The sequence below is a fragment of the Rhipicephalus sanguineus genome, chromosome 9, assembly GCF_013339695.2.
Source record: "Rhipicephalus sanguineus isolate Rsan-2018 chromosome 9, BIME_Rsan_1.4, whole genome shotgun sequence".
Classification (NCBI taxonomy): Eukaryota; Metazoa; Arthropoda; class Arachnida; order Ixodida; family Ixodidae; genus Rhipicephalus; species Rhipicephalus sanguineus.
The window spans coordinates 89967425-89983755 of NC_051184.2; the positions used below are offsets into that span (position 1 = coordinate 89967425).

The window sequence follows — 16331 nt, forward strand, 5'->3', positions numbered from 1 at the left end:
GCTGACTGTACAAAAGCGTCGGAGTGAGTTTCAAGAGCGGTATTTCCACACACACATACACATGTCAGCATTGTAACAGCGCAGCAGCACACGCCTTCGACAGCTGCTGCTTCACAACCAGCGACGAACATGCATCATCGGCGCTCGCGACGTCACAAGGAGCGCGCGTAAATCACTCGACAGTGCGAAGCCGTGCCGCCCGCTGTACGAGCGCAGCCGCCGTGTCAGCGTTAAACCGCCGTGGATGCCCGCTTCGTCGTCAGTGCAGTAACTGAAGCTTTCTGTAATAAGCGAGTGTCGCCGACGTGGAAAGGTGAAAATATACAAAAGAATCCGAAATACTGACATTTTTTTTTATTTTCTAATGGCAGCGCTGGGCGTGTTATCTTCGTCTGTGCTTGTCTATTTCGCTGTTCTTTCATTACGTGCTACCAACATGCCTGAATTTCCACCCTTCATTCTTTCTTAAGTTGTAACCGACTATAGTGTCACTGTTCCTGCGTGTTAATGTTTCATTCTAGCATAACTATTCCGTGTCCGCGACTGCATGTACGAAAGAAGGGCAATGGATCGATTTTTTTTTTCCTCGTCAGAGAAAACCATATGACCATGCAGCAAACGTGTGCCCATACGGTCACTGCACCCGCCATAGTCATCACGCGCCGCCTGGATTAGCTAGCTAGCCAGCCTGACAAACACGCGGACATTTTCGGAACATCGTTTTAATTTCTCTGTTCCCCCTTTTCGCCTCCACGCATTTCATAAGATCGACTGTGCCGTACGGATGAGCTTAAAGTACCGCGGTAACTGCACGGTTAACGGTGACTTATTAGAAGGAAAGACCCGCCACGGTGGTCTAGTGGCTATGGACCCTATGGTGCTCGACCGCTGACCCGAAGGTCGCGGGATCGAATCCCGGCTGCAGTTCGACGGAGGCAGATTGGTAGAGGCCCGTGCGTTTAGATTTAGGTGCACGTTAGAGAACCCCAGGAGGTCGACATTTGCGGAGCCCTCCACTACGGTGTCGTCTCATAATCATATCGTGGTTTGGGGACATAAAACGCCAGAAATTATTAATAGCAGGAAAGACGGGGAGGTTAGCCGGTTGTTGGACGACTAAACGCCGATTGTACAGCTTCCCTGGGTCGGGGTTCATCGTTAAAAAAAAGTTTGTTTTCAAGGTCGTGTGCGCCTTCTAGGTTTTGAAAAGACAGCTTAAATAAATTAACGTCACACGCGCACCACTCCTCAGAAGCTCAACGTGGGAACTTCGATCCCGCGCTGCCCCTTTATTAAATGTCTCGGGTGCTATCCCGAGGTCTCCGTTAGCCGGCGGTTTTCGCACACGACTCCGACATAACAGATCAGCGACGAAGCATGACGGTTGAACCAAGGAGGCACTTGAGGAGACGCTGGACGGTACACCGGCAAAACAGGCCCACCCATATTTTCACGATTGCCGTGAGAATAGACACGCGGCTTCATTTGGCCATCGTATGCCGTATGGGCGCACCGCGAGATAACAGAAGTCGTTTTCCCTGCGACTTCCTGCGTGTATCGTCAGGGGGCGACAGCGCAAACAAGCGCTGTAGCCACTCCCGATACCGCCGGCCTCAACCGGTACACGGCTTCATCGTGCGGCTGAGGCACGGACACGGATCTGTCACCGGACGTCGCGGGGACACCGCAAACGTCCAGCCGGGGGGTTCGACGATAAGCGCCCACGCAGCGCAGTGCACAGCTAACGACTCGCATATTCAAGGAGAGGGTCTATCGCTCACAAGATGGCAGGTGCAGCGAAGGGAAAACACTACTGCGTCGTGGACTCGAAGAGACGGGCGGCCTAGGCATAAGTAACCTCGTTTTAGGTACGCTATGGTTTTAAATGCGAAGCATTTCTTAGCGCACTTCTGCGACATTGAGCGTGCGTATGTATGTATCTATCTATCTATGTATCTATCTAGCCGCCTACGACTTTGTGCTCTCCTGGCCGTTTCGTTTTATGTAATATGAACTCGAGACGTGTAGCATAGGTGTCAATTTTTTTAACATTGGAACTCTTAACTCGCCCCAACATGAAAGAAGGGAATAGAAATGGGAACGAATGGGGAGGTGGGACGTGCATATATTTAGCTTAGTTTTTCCCCGAGCACAAGTCAATTGTAGCGCGCGCACGCACGCACACACACACACACACACTGCCTGCAATAGCATACGCCGCTTTGTCTTTACGTTTAGTGCACTCGGGGCTGAAAAAAAAAAAAAAAAGCAGCGCCGTTTCCTTGTTACGGCAGAGCTGTTATGCTCGAGGTTGGCCGTGTGTCGTAGATGGAAAATTGTCATCATCATTAACCGGCACGCGCTCTCTTCGTTGTCTTCTGCTTCGCTGCCGGAACACGTGCGCCCATGCTTCCGGTGTGGGATACAATAACTCTGATGTGCGAGAGAGGAAGTCAAATAAAGATAGAGAAATACATAAATTCTTGGCGAAAAAAAAAATTGCTTGACGAGAGCGAGCATAGCCATAATATAATAATATCTGGGGTTTAACGTCCCAAAACCACGATATGATTATGAGAGACGCCGTAGTGGAGGGCTCCGGAAATTTCGACCACCTGGGGTTCTTTAACGTGCACCTAAATCTAAGTACACGGGCCTCAAACATTTTCGCCTCCATAGCGAGCATAGCCATGTCTTGACTACAGCAAAGGGTGGGAAAGAGAGGTGAGACGGTAAAAGACTAGCCAAGCCAAGCCAGGACCAGCTATGTTCTTAACAGCTCTGCTGTGACCCAGCCTAGCGCGACTTAGCGCAAGCTTCGCTATTTTTTCATTTTATTTTACATAACAGTGGCCTTGTGATGATGATCATGCACAGATGATAAAGAAGTAGCCATATAAGCGAGTGGAGGAGCGAGGAGTGAGTCGATCGGAATAGCCCTATAACCAGCCCCACATCGGAAGGATATAGTCTCCGCGCCAAAGTCAACGAGTGACAAGAATGAAGAATTGCTTGAAAGCCGGGTCGTTAACTGGCGACTCGGAACAGCATTGGCGAACAAAATGACGTTTCGCGATGTCACTAGCGGTCTTTCGTTCTCGAGCTGGTGGTATAATACGTGGCAGCTCAAACGAGCGGATAGAAGTTGAGCCAAGTTGGTAACGAGTGGCCGAGTGACAGGTGGCCTTACCATACCGTGAGCATGCGCAGACAAGTTTTCTGTGTACTTTCTACCAAGGTGCCCCCCTCGGTTGACAGTTGTGTTGCCTGGATCTCACTGTGTCCGTGTACGCACGCATTTTGCCGTCTCTCACGATAAAACCAACCATTATCTTTAAAACTTTGTACAAATGACGCGATTTCAAGAGAGTACGCCATAACCCAACAACGGCTCGGATATCTACACCCGATGAAACAAACGAAAAGCGGGACACACGACACACGCGCAAGTCCCCAGTGCGGAGGAATTCTCGCAACGCCGCCGCTCGCTTCGGAACACAAGGTCCCAGGAAGGAGGGGGGGGGGGTTAAAAATGACCCGTACGTAGGGCCACGTTTCGCGCGAGGCCTTCGACGCAACATTCTTTTTCCCCTTCCTCCTCTTATCGTCGTCGTATGGGCGCTGCGAGTTGGCGACCTGTGTACGCTACACGACATGCCGCCGCCCATACACCGCGGCATGGAGTCACCGATGCCTCACAGAACGGCGCCACACACGTTCGATCCAGCGCGCCGGATGCGACATCCTTTTGTAAATGGACGGAGCCGCCACTTCGCTACCGACTGACCAATCGTTCGAAACCAAGGGACAATAAAGTGAAACAATTAATCAGTTTAGACTGATAAATCATACTCTGAGAACTCTGGTGTCGTTAATTTCGCCACCATAGGTTTATTATTATAGGAGAAAATCAAGGCCAAGGTTTCATTTTTAGGTCTCCCGCCAAATCGCCGCACGTGACGTCACGGATTTCCAAGCGTATTTTTCTTATTTTCGGCGACATTGGCTCAATGAAATTTCCTGAAACTTGGTATGTCAAGTCGATGGGTCTCCCCGAGGTCAATGTAATTCATTTTTACCGATTAGGAACTACGTACGACATAGCAGACGCCTTCATAATATATGACGTCACGACGTTTGCTGCGGGAATTTTAAGGTGGCGTCGTCACCCGCATTTCCTTTTTGCTCGTTTTCTCGCTTACCAAGTGACTTCTCGCGGCGAGCGTGGTGATTTTGGAATTATGAAAGAGTTATTTACTAATATAAGAAAGATCGTTTTTCTCTTCAGTGTAACTTTGAAAAGGGGGCAGACAGCTCAATCGCTAATCCACCATTGGTGCCTTAACGGCTAAACGTGTAGCCAGCTAGGGAAGGCCTGCAGTGCAGACAGGTTGAATTTGAGTGAAATTTTCGTACCTTTTACAGAAACAGCGAGTCAGTAAGTCGCCACACTTCGGCAACAGTATCGACAGCGGCGACACTACCGTGTATTCGTGCACATCTAGTGTTCGCAAAGGAGTAACCTTAACGTCAAGCAACAACAAAAGATTACCGAGTCAACAAACGGAGGTTCGATGAAGTTAGGTTCGAGATGCAGCTGACTTGCTCTGGTATTTCGCACAAGTTTTGAATCAACTTTCTCACACGACTGCACGGCACTTGTCCCACTCCTTTTCTGGGAGAGGGCACCTTTCAAGGAAAAAAAGAAAAAAACAGTGGGGCACCAGCCACGTTCTAATATCCTTTTCAACGGTGGTGTGCCCATCAACTACGAAGGCGCGTCACGCACCGCGTGTTTCTTCAAATGGCTGGAAACGCAGTGTGCACATTTGTGCAGGCTTCCCGAGTGGACGACTACGGGTCGTTTAACTTCACAGTGTTGCGTGTTGCTCCGGAGGATCACTTCGCTGGAGACACTAGTAAGATGTTCGACGATCGTTCGACGTGCCGCGTTCCAGGACCAACGTCAACAGTATCATTTTTCTTTGCTCGAAATGAATACAAAAAAAACAGATTGGGCATGCATTTCGGGCCTAATATTTGATTCTTTTCATGCAAGAATTGAAGCTGACTGATTGCAGATTATTTAGATATTTAATTACATGTTAATTAACATTAATTATTGAAACTCGCACAAGACATTCTTCAATTTTCTTTCTTGGAATGGAATACTGAGCGCCTTGGAATTTATGCAAATTTCACGCATTTGCACACAGTGCATCATAATACGCGCCTGGAGGGGATATTGTACGAGGATCAGAAGTCACGACAGCGACAAGTCCTCAAAAAAGAAAAAAAAAAAAAACAGCGTGACCGGAGGAGTCTCATAGCAGACCGCACATTGACCGGCTTTTGGGAGTCGCAGGGAAAGGAGGCGCTGTTGGATGAGGGAGCAGCGAAGGAAAGGGTGGTTAGGCGAGAAGGTTATGCAAAGCCGGTCGACAACAAGCGTCAAGCAAACAACACGACAAAGACAATACAGACGGGGACCGGCATTTTATTAAACAAGAATAGAAGATGCAGCCAAGTGTAAGATGGAAAACAAGCACCGGCTACTCACCATTTTGGTTACTTGCTCTCTTTCGCACACACTTTTGCACAGAAGAAGGTGAAACGTCGACTGTCAACACGCAAGGAGAAGGGAAGAATTCCTCTCGCCACTTCAAACTTTCGCGCTCTCACTCTCAGGCGTCGCACCGCTCACGCACACACCCGCGCACCCTCGATACAAAAAGCACACAAAAAAATGCACAAGCGATCGCTATCTGTCGTCGGTACGGTCTCGCGGGAACCCGCCGTTCCAGGGAACAAGAGAAAAAAAAAGCGCGCGAACTCGCGCAACTGCGTGGTCAAAAAACCGAAAGATCACAACACCCACGCCGCCGACGCCGCTGAAGCTCAGTGCGGTGGTCCTAAGTTCGGATCCTGTCCTCGGGTGGGTTATGAGTTTTCAAAGGCGGCGAAATAAGAAGCGAACCAAAAGGGTTGTTGTTGCGGTGTCACGCCGCTTTGAGCTGCAAAAGAAAGTCCCTCCCCGAGCAATGGTTGAAAGGCTTCTTTTCTTCTCCCCGAGTGAAAAGTTTTTCGGGTCTTGAATTCCACAAGGCGACCTGGGACGATTTATGCTGGGAGGCGCCGCTTCACGTACAAAGAAGAAGAAGAAAAAAAATTGTGTCTCGGCACACCTGCGGCGTTCCAAGGTCGAACGGTTGTGGGGACCCTCTTTTCTTGCGGTCCTCGAGGCCCTCTTTTGCTCGAAACACGCCGCTGAGTTACGTCGAACCTCACACGAAGAGGCGGCCAGGTAAGTAGCAGAAGACTTGTGTGACAGGTCTTCACGGCTCTCTCACTCGCGATGCCTAATAAATACGACGACAAACACAAAACACGTATCACACGTAATAAAAAACACACCAGAAAGGGCAACACACACCGGGATCACTTATTGCAGTATTTCTGCACCGACGACTTCGCGAGAAATGGACGGGACGAGCTTCCGAGGTAACGTCGGTGGGGTTTTTTTTTTTTTTCGGGATCAAGTAGATAATCCGAGCTTGGAGTGCAGAGTAGATTTCGTCCCCGTAGATAAAAGTTCCCCGAGGTCGTCTTCCTCTTCCAAAAGAAGGATTGCGGCGTAAGTTTTCCAGTCCTGGCAGTATGAAGACTTGAGAATGAAGCGGCGATGGAACTACAGCGTGGGCGAACTTACGCCGTGGAAGAGTTGCACCACTGGGGGGTGGCTATCCCGCCCAAAAGTTTGTTAGCGTACAAGGGAGTAGAGGCGTCTTTTTAAGTGACACTGGCCGTTGGCTTGGAGTTGGGAGAAGAAGAGGAAAAGTTTTGATGAAGTAAGAACAGAGCGGCGGAGTGGCGACGCGCGCCGGCGAAGAGTTTGTGACCGAGAGCCGTTGCTTGACCGAGGAAATGACAGTGACAGAAGGGGGTGACGGGTGAATGGGGGGAAGAAATAAAAGAGAAGCGGCCACAGCAGCAAAGTGCTTGGCGCGCACGGTCAGGAGGAAAACGGAGCCGAGGCAGCAGACGAAAGTGTGCGCGGGAGGCGCGCACACAGCGCGTCCGGTCTAGAGAGTAGGTATGGCGACGACGAGAGCGCCGCGTAGCGCAGACTGCCGGCGTAGACGAAGAAGTTGAGAAAGAGAAAGAACGAAGCTTCGGAAAGCGAGGCAGCGCGCCACTAGCCTCGACGACAGGTGCCTTGCGCGGGCGGGCATGCCCTTTCCTCGAAACCTCCTCCTCTCTTACTCTTCCTCCTCAAAGAAGAGTCACGCTTTCTCCATCACGGGAAGAGCGGGGGAGGGGGGCACGCGGGAACCCGCGCCATTGGACGAGAGAGAGAGACGCGCATCGCTTGTCACGTGACGCAAAAAGTACGCGCGCAAAATAAAGCTACAAAGAAAATGGCGCGTTCCTGCCACCGCCGCGCTGCTGCTGCTGCAACAAGCGCGCGGCACGACGCAGCTCGCAGCGGCGTCCGGCGCGCGCGCGCCAGAGCCTCGATTACTTCGTGCACGGTTTTTTTTTTTTACTTGGCGTCGTTATCGTTGCGCGGGACCCCCGCCGCCGCCTTCTTCCTGGCAGCGTTACATAGACTCCTCTCTCTCTCCTCCATCGCCGCGCCGCCATTCAAGTGCCGCCGCAGCAATGGCTCGGAGGAGCGCGCACAACCTTGAAAGCTCCACGAAATGACGGCTTCAGAGGCGGCAGCGGGCGATGCGCCCTCCCTCGGCGGCCCGGCTTCGCAGCATTTCTTGCTTCTTCTTCATCGCGCACGTCGTCCTCCGCCGAATGTTTTTTCTCCTCTTCCTCGGCAGACTCGTCCCGTTCCGCTCCACACGGCAGCCCCTGCTGCCATTGGTTGGCCGAAAAAGAAACTAAACAACCAGCAGCAAGTCCAGGAATGCGAAGAGAGAACGACCGCCAAAGCGGCCGCGAGGGAGGAAGAAAGAAGCCTGTTTCGCGGGCTTCTCTCTCCAATGGCACTTGTTGCCGCCAAAAGAAGAAGACGGGTCGTCCGCGCAGACTCCGACTTCCAAGAGCGACACGACGAGCGCACGCCGGCCATTCTTCCTTGCCATCAGCGCTGAGTCACGATGATGCTGCGCGTCCAGTCGTTGCGTGTGCATGACAGTCCACTGCCCCCCCCCCCCCGTCTCCTCCCTTCACGTCAATGTTCCGTCGTGGCAGCCCTAATTACGCGGGCCATCCCAGAGGGGCTATGGATTCTTGCCTCCACCTTCCCTCCCCGATTCCCTTTCCCGGCACCTTTCTCGCACTTCGTGTCTGGTAGGCGTTCCCACGTCGCATCCTCGAGGGCTGTCTCTTCTTCCCATTGTTCGATGGATATTGTTTATTTGCTTTTTTTTTTTTGGTCTTCGAAGACTTCTAGAGTGGGGGATTTCGGGCATACCCCAGACCGAACACACAACCGAACTTACTTCGACTGTGCGGTTCACCTTGAGCGTCATTCCATATACGAAACACTTCGACAGTGCGCTCCACATTGCACGGAGCGAGCACGACGCACTGCAGCTTTGTAATGCGCTGCAAAACCGTATGTGTAACGACGCCGCACCAACACTGCCGATGTCAGGCCGAAGCAGAGTCTTAAAAGCAGGAATACATGCGGCGTGGAGGACGGAATGCTTTCTTTCCCTCACTGACATGCGGCGTTTCATACCGACATCCCAGCGACGAACTTCGACCGACGCACGGTGGCGCACGGCGCGTCTATCGAGACACAGCGAACATCCGGCGTCGTACCGCCGCGCCTTTACTTGACGCGCGAAGTTCGTCGTGAAAGTTGAAAGTCGTGAAAGTGCGGTCTTAAACGCATCGCAGCCTCTGTTCGCGCAGCAGCAGCTGTCAGTCACTCGGCGGCGTTCCTGGGAGCAAATGCCGCTCAGTGCGAATGCGACGACGGTCTGACCCGGGGCATTTCGTGGCGGTGACACGGATTCCGAGAATATCAGCCTTGTCAAACAAGACTCGCAAACGGTTTGGAAAGGTTCGCTTACAAGAAAGATCGCGCAGCTGTTGGATCAAGTTGATCCCCGATCAAAAGCAAAAAAAAAAAGGAAAAACAAAGCTGTCACGTGAAGCTCTATCAAGGCACAGCGCCGACTGCTGGGAGAGAAAAAAAAAAGTGCGCGCTCATGTATCACAAGGCTCGTGTCGACGAAAATGCTTAAATATGTCACTTCAACGAAGACGCTGTAGAATACGAAGGTGGCGTTCAGCGAACAACAGCTACACTTCTACAATGGGCTTGAATACTACACATTCGACGGAATGTCAGTTCAGGCAGGAGCACAGTGCCGGAAAATTCCGGCCGCAAAACCATGCACGAGGGAATTGAGGAGGAATTGGAAAAAGCAAGGTTCCTCCCAGCTGAAACCTGGAATTACACGAGTTCGTTGAAATTTAAAGAATAACTCCATTCTGCTGGCGCATTCAGGAGGCTGCATGACTATTACATGTGACTACATTTCTTCCAAGTTTGACAGTAAGCACAGCAAATAAAGAAAGGTACAAAAAGTATGCATGGCAGTATCCCCAGCCAAGATGGTACCACAATGCAGCGTTGCCACGCCACCCTCTTCACGATACTTTCCGGCACTATTTGCGCAGTCCGACACGAAGCACATTTCCACGATTCAGCAGTCGATCCTCGGCATAACAAGCACGGATACTACGAAATAAACAAATTGCCGCATAATGGAGTATCAGGTGACATTCGTTTTATAACGAATTATCGTTTACAACGAAGTAACGGAGCCTTCTGGCCGCTATTACGCCGTAACGTGTTACACGCCCTTACAACCCATTGCCAAATATTACGAAAACACTCTCGTTTAATGAAAACCAGCATATAATGAACCAAAGGAAGGAGTAGGGGACGCTAGTTGTACTGTTTAAGGGTGTGTCCAGATAAGATCGAACACGAGGTACCGGTCACCATTCCCAATTGTGATGAAATTTACTGTAGGTCTAGGCATTACACCCAGAACAATGGTTTCGCAGTTTTGCGGAAAAAAAATTTGTTCGCCTGAAAAAAAAAAATATACAACTTTTGGCCGCAAAAAACGCTTTTCCGCTAATTTCGCGATTTCTGAATTTTGAGCGCACCTGGGGAAAACTTCTTCGTCACAATATTTATTCCTGTTAAAGAACAAGTGAAATGCAATCTTATGAGTCTATTATTACACTTGCTTGTCGAAGCACTTTTGAACAAAAAAATCACAAACTTGGCAAATCGCACAAAATACCTCTATTTCAGGAATTTATTGCTGCAAGCAAGTTAGAGTGAGGGCAATGAAAATCGGTACATATTAGATTTAATACTTTCGCTCTCTTTTAAAATAATTTGCGTGGTTTTATCGCGCTCCGTTTTACTCGATAATTGGGCTGAAACGTAAGTGATTTACCAAAAACGCCAAACTTTGAAAATGATTTTCTCAAAAAGGCCATTTTTAATTTTTTTTTTTTTAAATCCCTCCGATTGAAGTCAAGGACGTCATCTACCATTGTGCAGAAAAAAGCGTTGCATTATTTTGGTTGCTAACAAGTTATAGTGCGTCAAATGTGACCATGCCAGCCTAGCGGCCGCGTCGTTCGTTATGGGCTGAAACTCGGATATAAGTAGCTAAAAATACTTGTACGTGACATAATCACAAATCAGCAGCTCCACACCAACAAATGCGCAGCCCGGTGTCATGGTTCAGCAAGCTTTGTCTTGGGATCAGCCGCTTGTCAAACCCGCAGCAGCGGCCGCTCGATGCTGCGGGCACTCACATTACGTGAGCACCGCTTCGACTGTGGATGAGCTCCGCTTGCGCGCCAAACTACGCTCAGCGGACAAACGAGAGAAGGAATGCATCACTGTGAACGTTGAAGGCCGTTAAGTGCCAACAAATGTCATAATATGCAACGAAAACTCTGCCGGCAATTTCAACAGTGAGCGCATTCAATACAGCACGGATGTATTTTTTTTGTTTTCTCTGCTGTTATGCCCGAAGCCGCATAATATCGTGATAAACGCTCGACTTGCGTTGAATATTCTATCTGCGGACGCCCAACAATACAGTATTGCAAAAGCGGTTCTAGCTTTAATGAAGTAAAGGACTTGGACACACTTCTTTTCACAGCCGGCTGACACAAGTGTTCTGGCACGAGATGAACAACTGCAGTTTGAGTTGCTCGACCATCGGAAGCACGTATGACAGCTTTCTTTAGATGTCAATGGCTTTATTTTGTGTCATATGTTGCTCATAGAATGAACCTAATTATCTTTAGGCCATCCGAAGAGAGAAAGCAACACATGAGCGCACTACTGGAGGCGCTCACTGGGAAATCGCCGGCAGTGTTTTCGTTGCATACTATGACATTTGTTGGCACTTAACGGCCTTTATCTTTCACAGTGATGCATTCCTTCTCTCGTTTGTCCTCTGAGCGTAGCTTGACGCTCAAGCGGGGCTCATCCGCAGTCGAAGCGGCACTCATGTAATGTCAGCGCCCGCAGCATCGAGCAGCCGCTGCTGCGGGTTTGTCAAGCGGCTGATCGCAAGACAAAGCTTGCTGAACCATGACACCGGGCTGCGCATTTCTTGGTGTGGAGCTGCTGATTTGTGATTATGTCACGTACAAGTATTTTTAGCTACTTATATCCGAGTTCCAGCCCATAACGAACGACGCGGCCGCTAGGCTGGCATGGTCACATTTGACGCACTATAACTTGTTAGCAACCAAAATAATGCAACGTTTTTTTCTGCACAATGGTAGATGACGTCCTTGACTTCAGTAGGAGGGATTTAAAAAAAAAATTAAAAATGGCCTTTTTGAGAAAATCATTTTCAAAGTTTGGCGTTTTTGGTAAATCACTTACGTTTCAGCCCAATTATCGAGTAAAACGGAGCGCGATAAAACCACGCAAATTATTTTAAAAGAGAGCGAAAGTATTAAAGCGAATATGTACCGATATTTATTATCCTCACTTTAACTTGCTCGCAGCAATAAATTCCTGAAATAAAGGTATTTTGTGCGATTTGCCATGTTTGTGATTTTTTTCTTCAAAAGTGCTTCGACAAGCAAGTGTAATAATAGACTCATAAGATTGCATTTCACTTGTTCTTTAACAGGAATAAATATTGTGACGAAGAAGTTTTCCCCAGGTGCGCTCAAAATTCAGAAATCGCGAAATTGGCGGAAAAGCGTTTTTTGCGGCCAAAATGTTTATATATTTTTTTCAGGCGAACAAATTTTTTTTTCGCAAAACTAAATGCGAAACCATTATTCTGGGTGTAATGCCTAGACCTACAGTAAATTTCATCACAATTGGGAATGGTGACCGGGACCTCGTGTTCGATCTTATCTGGACACACCCTTAAGTGTATTGTAGTAATTACGATATAAATGTGAAGAAAGTAAAGTGTGCGAATAGACGACTTGCCGCTGGCAGGGACCGAACCTGCGACCAATTCATCACGAGGCCGTCTCTTTGCAGCCTTAGAGACGTATATACTCCGTTCCCGCGTAGCGGTGCCTTCGTTGCCCTAAAGTAAGATCATCTGCCTGTCACGCAGAGCCCGCGGGTTCGATTCCCGATCAAGAAAACAGAATTTTTTCACGTGGTTTCCTGATGACCAACGGGGTGACAAATTTTCGCGAATAAATGCAGCGTACACTGCAGCACCTATAACTTCCCAGTAGTATGTTACTGAGCCCTCTAAATATAGGAAGAGATACCAGCTACCTGTCGGCGCAGCAAGGTATACCGACCCCGGGCTTACTCAGAAAAAGCACACGAGGCAAAAAATAGGAGCGAGCACCGCCACGGAAGAAAAAGTACAACGCGGTACGTAAAAGCAGAATGCCAAGTGAGAAAATTCCAAGGGGGAAGGGGGGGGGGGTGGGGGGGGGGGTCCTCCTTGCATAGGGCAAGCAAGCCATCATCATTGCCACGCTCTCCGCAGCGATGGAATTTAGATTACCCCTTTTTTTCCGACCAGCGATCGCGGGAAAAAAGAAAGAAAGGAGCCGTCAGAGACGGCCGGTCTTCACGTGAAAGCGTCGGCCCTTCTTGAGAGCAACCAGAGATGGAAGACTGACAGGCCAGCGGTCGCTTCTAGTTGTTACATCGGCATCACGTGAAAGACCGCAGCCATGGCTGCCCTTTCATATTAAATAGAGAATTTCAACACGCACTGCTGATCGGACGAGTTGGTGCATCATATTCTTGTATGGCTGTAGCGCGACTCAGTATGAACGTGGAGGAAACGGACGTAATCAAGCATCCTGTCGCCTGTCCTTTTTTGTTTTCCTTGCTTGCTTATGTCACTTTTCTTCATGATCACACTGAATTGCGCTAAAGCAATACAAGACAATTTAGTCTGTCCGTAGACTTACCATTTGCGCTTTCGGGGGCTACCGGATAACCATACGGATTAGCAAAGGTGGTAGTCAAACCTCGATAGAACGAACACGGATATAACGAAGTATGGGTTATAACGCATTAAATAAATAGCCTTATTCGGTGTCGCGAATATACGTTTATAACGAATGTCCGTATACAACGAAGCCACTTTCGTGTCAGGTGCCACTTCGTTACAATGTTTGAGTGTAGTTGACGTCTGATGACGCAGCAAACGCACGACTGAGAAGAGCAAGACAAAACAGGAAGTTCGACGAAACACCGCAAGATGTCCCTAGTAGCTCAGCTACTGCCGTCAACGGCCCCGGATTCCCGATATCCGAAAGCGTGAAACCAGATTTTTCTGTAAGTGCTGGGTTTGTCCGTAAACTGTTTAACGTTTACGGACACCGGGGCTGTTGACGGCAGCAGCACAGAAGCGTGGACTCCGGAATTGATTTCCAATGTTCCTTAACGTTCAACGAAACAATGCACACGGGTTTTTCCGCAGTTTATCCACCATAGAAATGCCGCCGCCGAGGCCGGACACCGAACCCGCGTCCTTGAGCACAGCAGCGGCCATTTGGCTGCCACGGCGGATCCCGCGCATGTCCACCTGAGAAGTATTTCGAGAAGCGTTGAAACCGAATCGGTGGCGCGAAATATCTCAAGAGGAAAAAGCGCCCGCCGCGAATATAAACTCGTGTCAATGTCCCCCGCAAGTCCTCGGAACACCAACGGATTGTTTCGCTTCCTGGATGAAACCATCTCGGCGCCTAACGCGTGGCGTACTCCATGCGTCATCGATCTGCCACATCGTTCGCGTGTTTTCCCGTATTCAACCCGCCAAATAGCCAGAAAACTTCCAGAACTCACTTCAGACACTCTACATAGCACTCCCACGGCCGCTTTTCATCCAGCGGCCGTGGCACTCCTCCTCCCAACCCCCATAAAACACACGCACGCACACACACTCGCACGCGCGCCTTACACCAAGACAAATCAATTTTCTGGGGACTCACAGAGAGGTCCGGGTGATTATTGCCTTCCTTTTCCTCCTGTAGGGGGAAAAAACAAACGCGTAAGAATTTACCTCGCTATCTACTCGCAAAACAAAAAGGTACAGTAACACTAGTGACTTTCTTCTGCGCACCGACCGCGTGTCACCTACTAAACTGCATGGAGGAAGGAAAAAAAAAAAGCTAGGAGGGAGCGTCACGTGACAATCTTGAAACATAAAAAAAAAACATGGTTGATCCTTCCGTCATAGGAATCGGTATAAGACTGAAACGTGTCTTCACAAAAGAATAGTTCAGTGTTCATTGTACATTGATAGATGAGAGGTTGCACAATGGCAGCTGGAGTTTGGCGGCGATAGCACCGTTTCATGAGGACGCACCTACGTCGACGCCTGCCTGGTGGCATATCTCCATCCCGAAGACTCAAGATTAAACTTTTGTGGCAGCTGACGTAGTTAACATAAAGCCGGACAGCGTACGGTTAATCCCGCGCAAAGGTGGCATCAACAAGCACATAATCAATAGTAGTAGTATACGCGTTCATGGAAAACGTCGTCATTTGAGGAGAGGAACGGCAAGCTGTGCGCTCTTCAGTAATTGGGTAACCTACACTTCTGCTCGTGCATACCCTACCACACAGGGCTTCAAGAACGCGAGAGGCAGAGCTCGTAGCTTGAGCCGTGAACGCGCGAAGGCGCCCCGATGCCCGCGGGAATGTCTCACTGCACCGAAGCACTCACTCATAATAATATCTGGGGTTTAACGTCCCAAAACCACGATATGATTACGAGAGACGCGCCCTGTCGGTGCTCGTTAGTGTCACGACGCAGTACTTCACCTCTCCAAGACGGCGACACCGCCCCTCCGCTAACAAGGTCACTGTGAAAGGGAGAAGATGTGAGAGATATAGGGCGCGTTTGTAAAGGTCCATGCATGAGCGTCGGTGGCGCAGTGGGTAAAGCGCAAGACTCCATCGTCGCACACAAAGAGGTCTTTGGTTCGACTCCCAGATCATCCAAATTAACGAAAATGTTTCTTCTGTTTTCTTTGTCAGCTGTTCGTGTTTTTTACCGACGTCACATCCATGATGGCAATGATGTCAGTGAAGTCTTGGTGGACTCCGGCATAAAACACTTTCGCGTTAAAAATTCAAGGGGGTCACGTGGAAGGAAAGGGCTACCAATAGCCGGTTCGCTTTGGCTGCGTTTGCTGCGGGGGGGGGGGGGGGGGGGGGGGGGGCTAATTCTACCCAGATGGCACCGCGCGCTGGTCGGGAGGGGCCGCGTCGAAGGCAGTTGGCTTGCCGAGGCCAGCGGAATCACGTGACGCCCCCTCCAAGGGTTCTTTATTTTTTCATGCGGAGCTGGCAGAATCCAAGAATGAGACATTCTATTCTCTGCCTGCAGAAGTCGACAAACACGACAGCCTGCCCGGTGCGCGTGCTGTCCTCAATCTTGGTCGACGCTGTGCACCTCAGCATGTGAACAGACTTGTAAATGGTCACGCCACGCGTCATGTTACGTAACATCTTCGAGGTGTAGATGCGGCGTACAGGGACCAATCAGTTTCGTAGAAATATTTCTTTATATTACTACAGTAGGCTATGCTTTCCGGCCGACTGTTTTCTCTCTACTGAAGCTTTGCCAGGACTTGCTTTCCTCAATCGCTTGCACGTTTAAGAGAACAGAGACAAACGACAAGCACTGCGCATGTTTGCGTGTGCTGTAGCCGTGCTTCACCGCGAAAGCGCACGTGGTGCGACGCTCTGGAAGTCTGTGTGAACTGAAAAGGAAGCGTCTGCAAGTGAATGACAAGGTTTCTTTTTTTTTTTTCTCCCTGTACAACGATGGCGCGGGAACAGGCGAACGCGGCCAGTACCCTCCATG

The 16331-nt window shown here is 49.7% G+C and overlaps 1 protein-coding gene across 5 annotated transcripts in view; it reads right to left on the reverse strand.

The window, feature by feature from the left end:
* LOC119405997 (polypyrimidine tract-binding protein 1) overlaps positions 1-16331 on the reverse strand; it is a 150622-nt gene that overhangs the window by 61680 nt on the left and 72611 nt on the right. For 2 of the 5 annotated variants that reach the window (XM_037672822.2, XM_037672820.2), the window contains exon 4: positions 14449-14484. The exons of 2 other annotated variants lie outside the window; for them this stretch is intronic. In XM_037672822.2, coding sequence (XP_037528750.1) covers positions 14449-14484 — 36 coding nt within the window. Of the gene's footprint in view, positions 1-5560; positions 7006-14448; positions 14485-16331 lie in introns of those variants that run through there. One more of the 5 variants, XM_037672823.2, reaches the window with a different exon arrangement.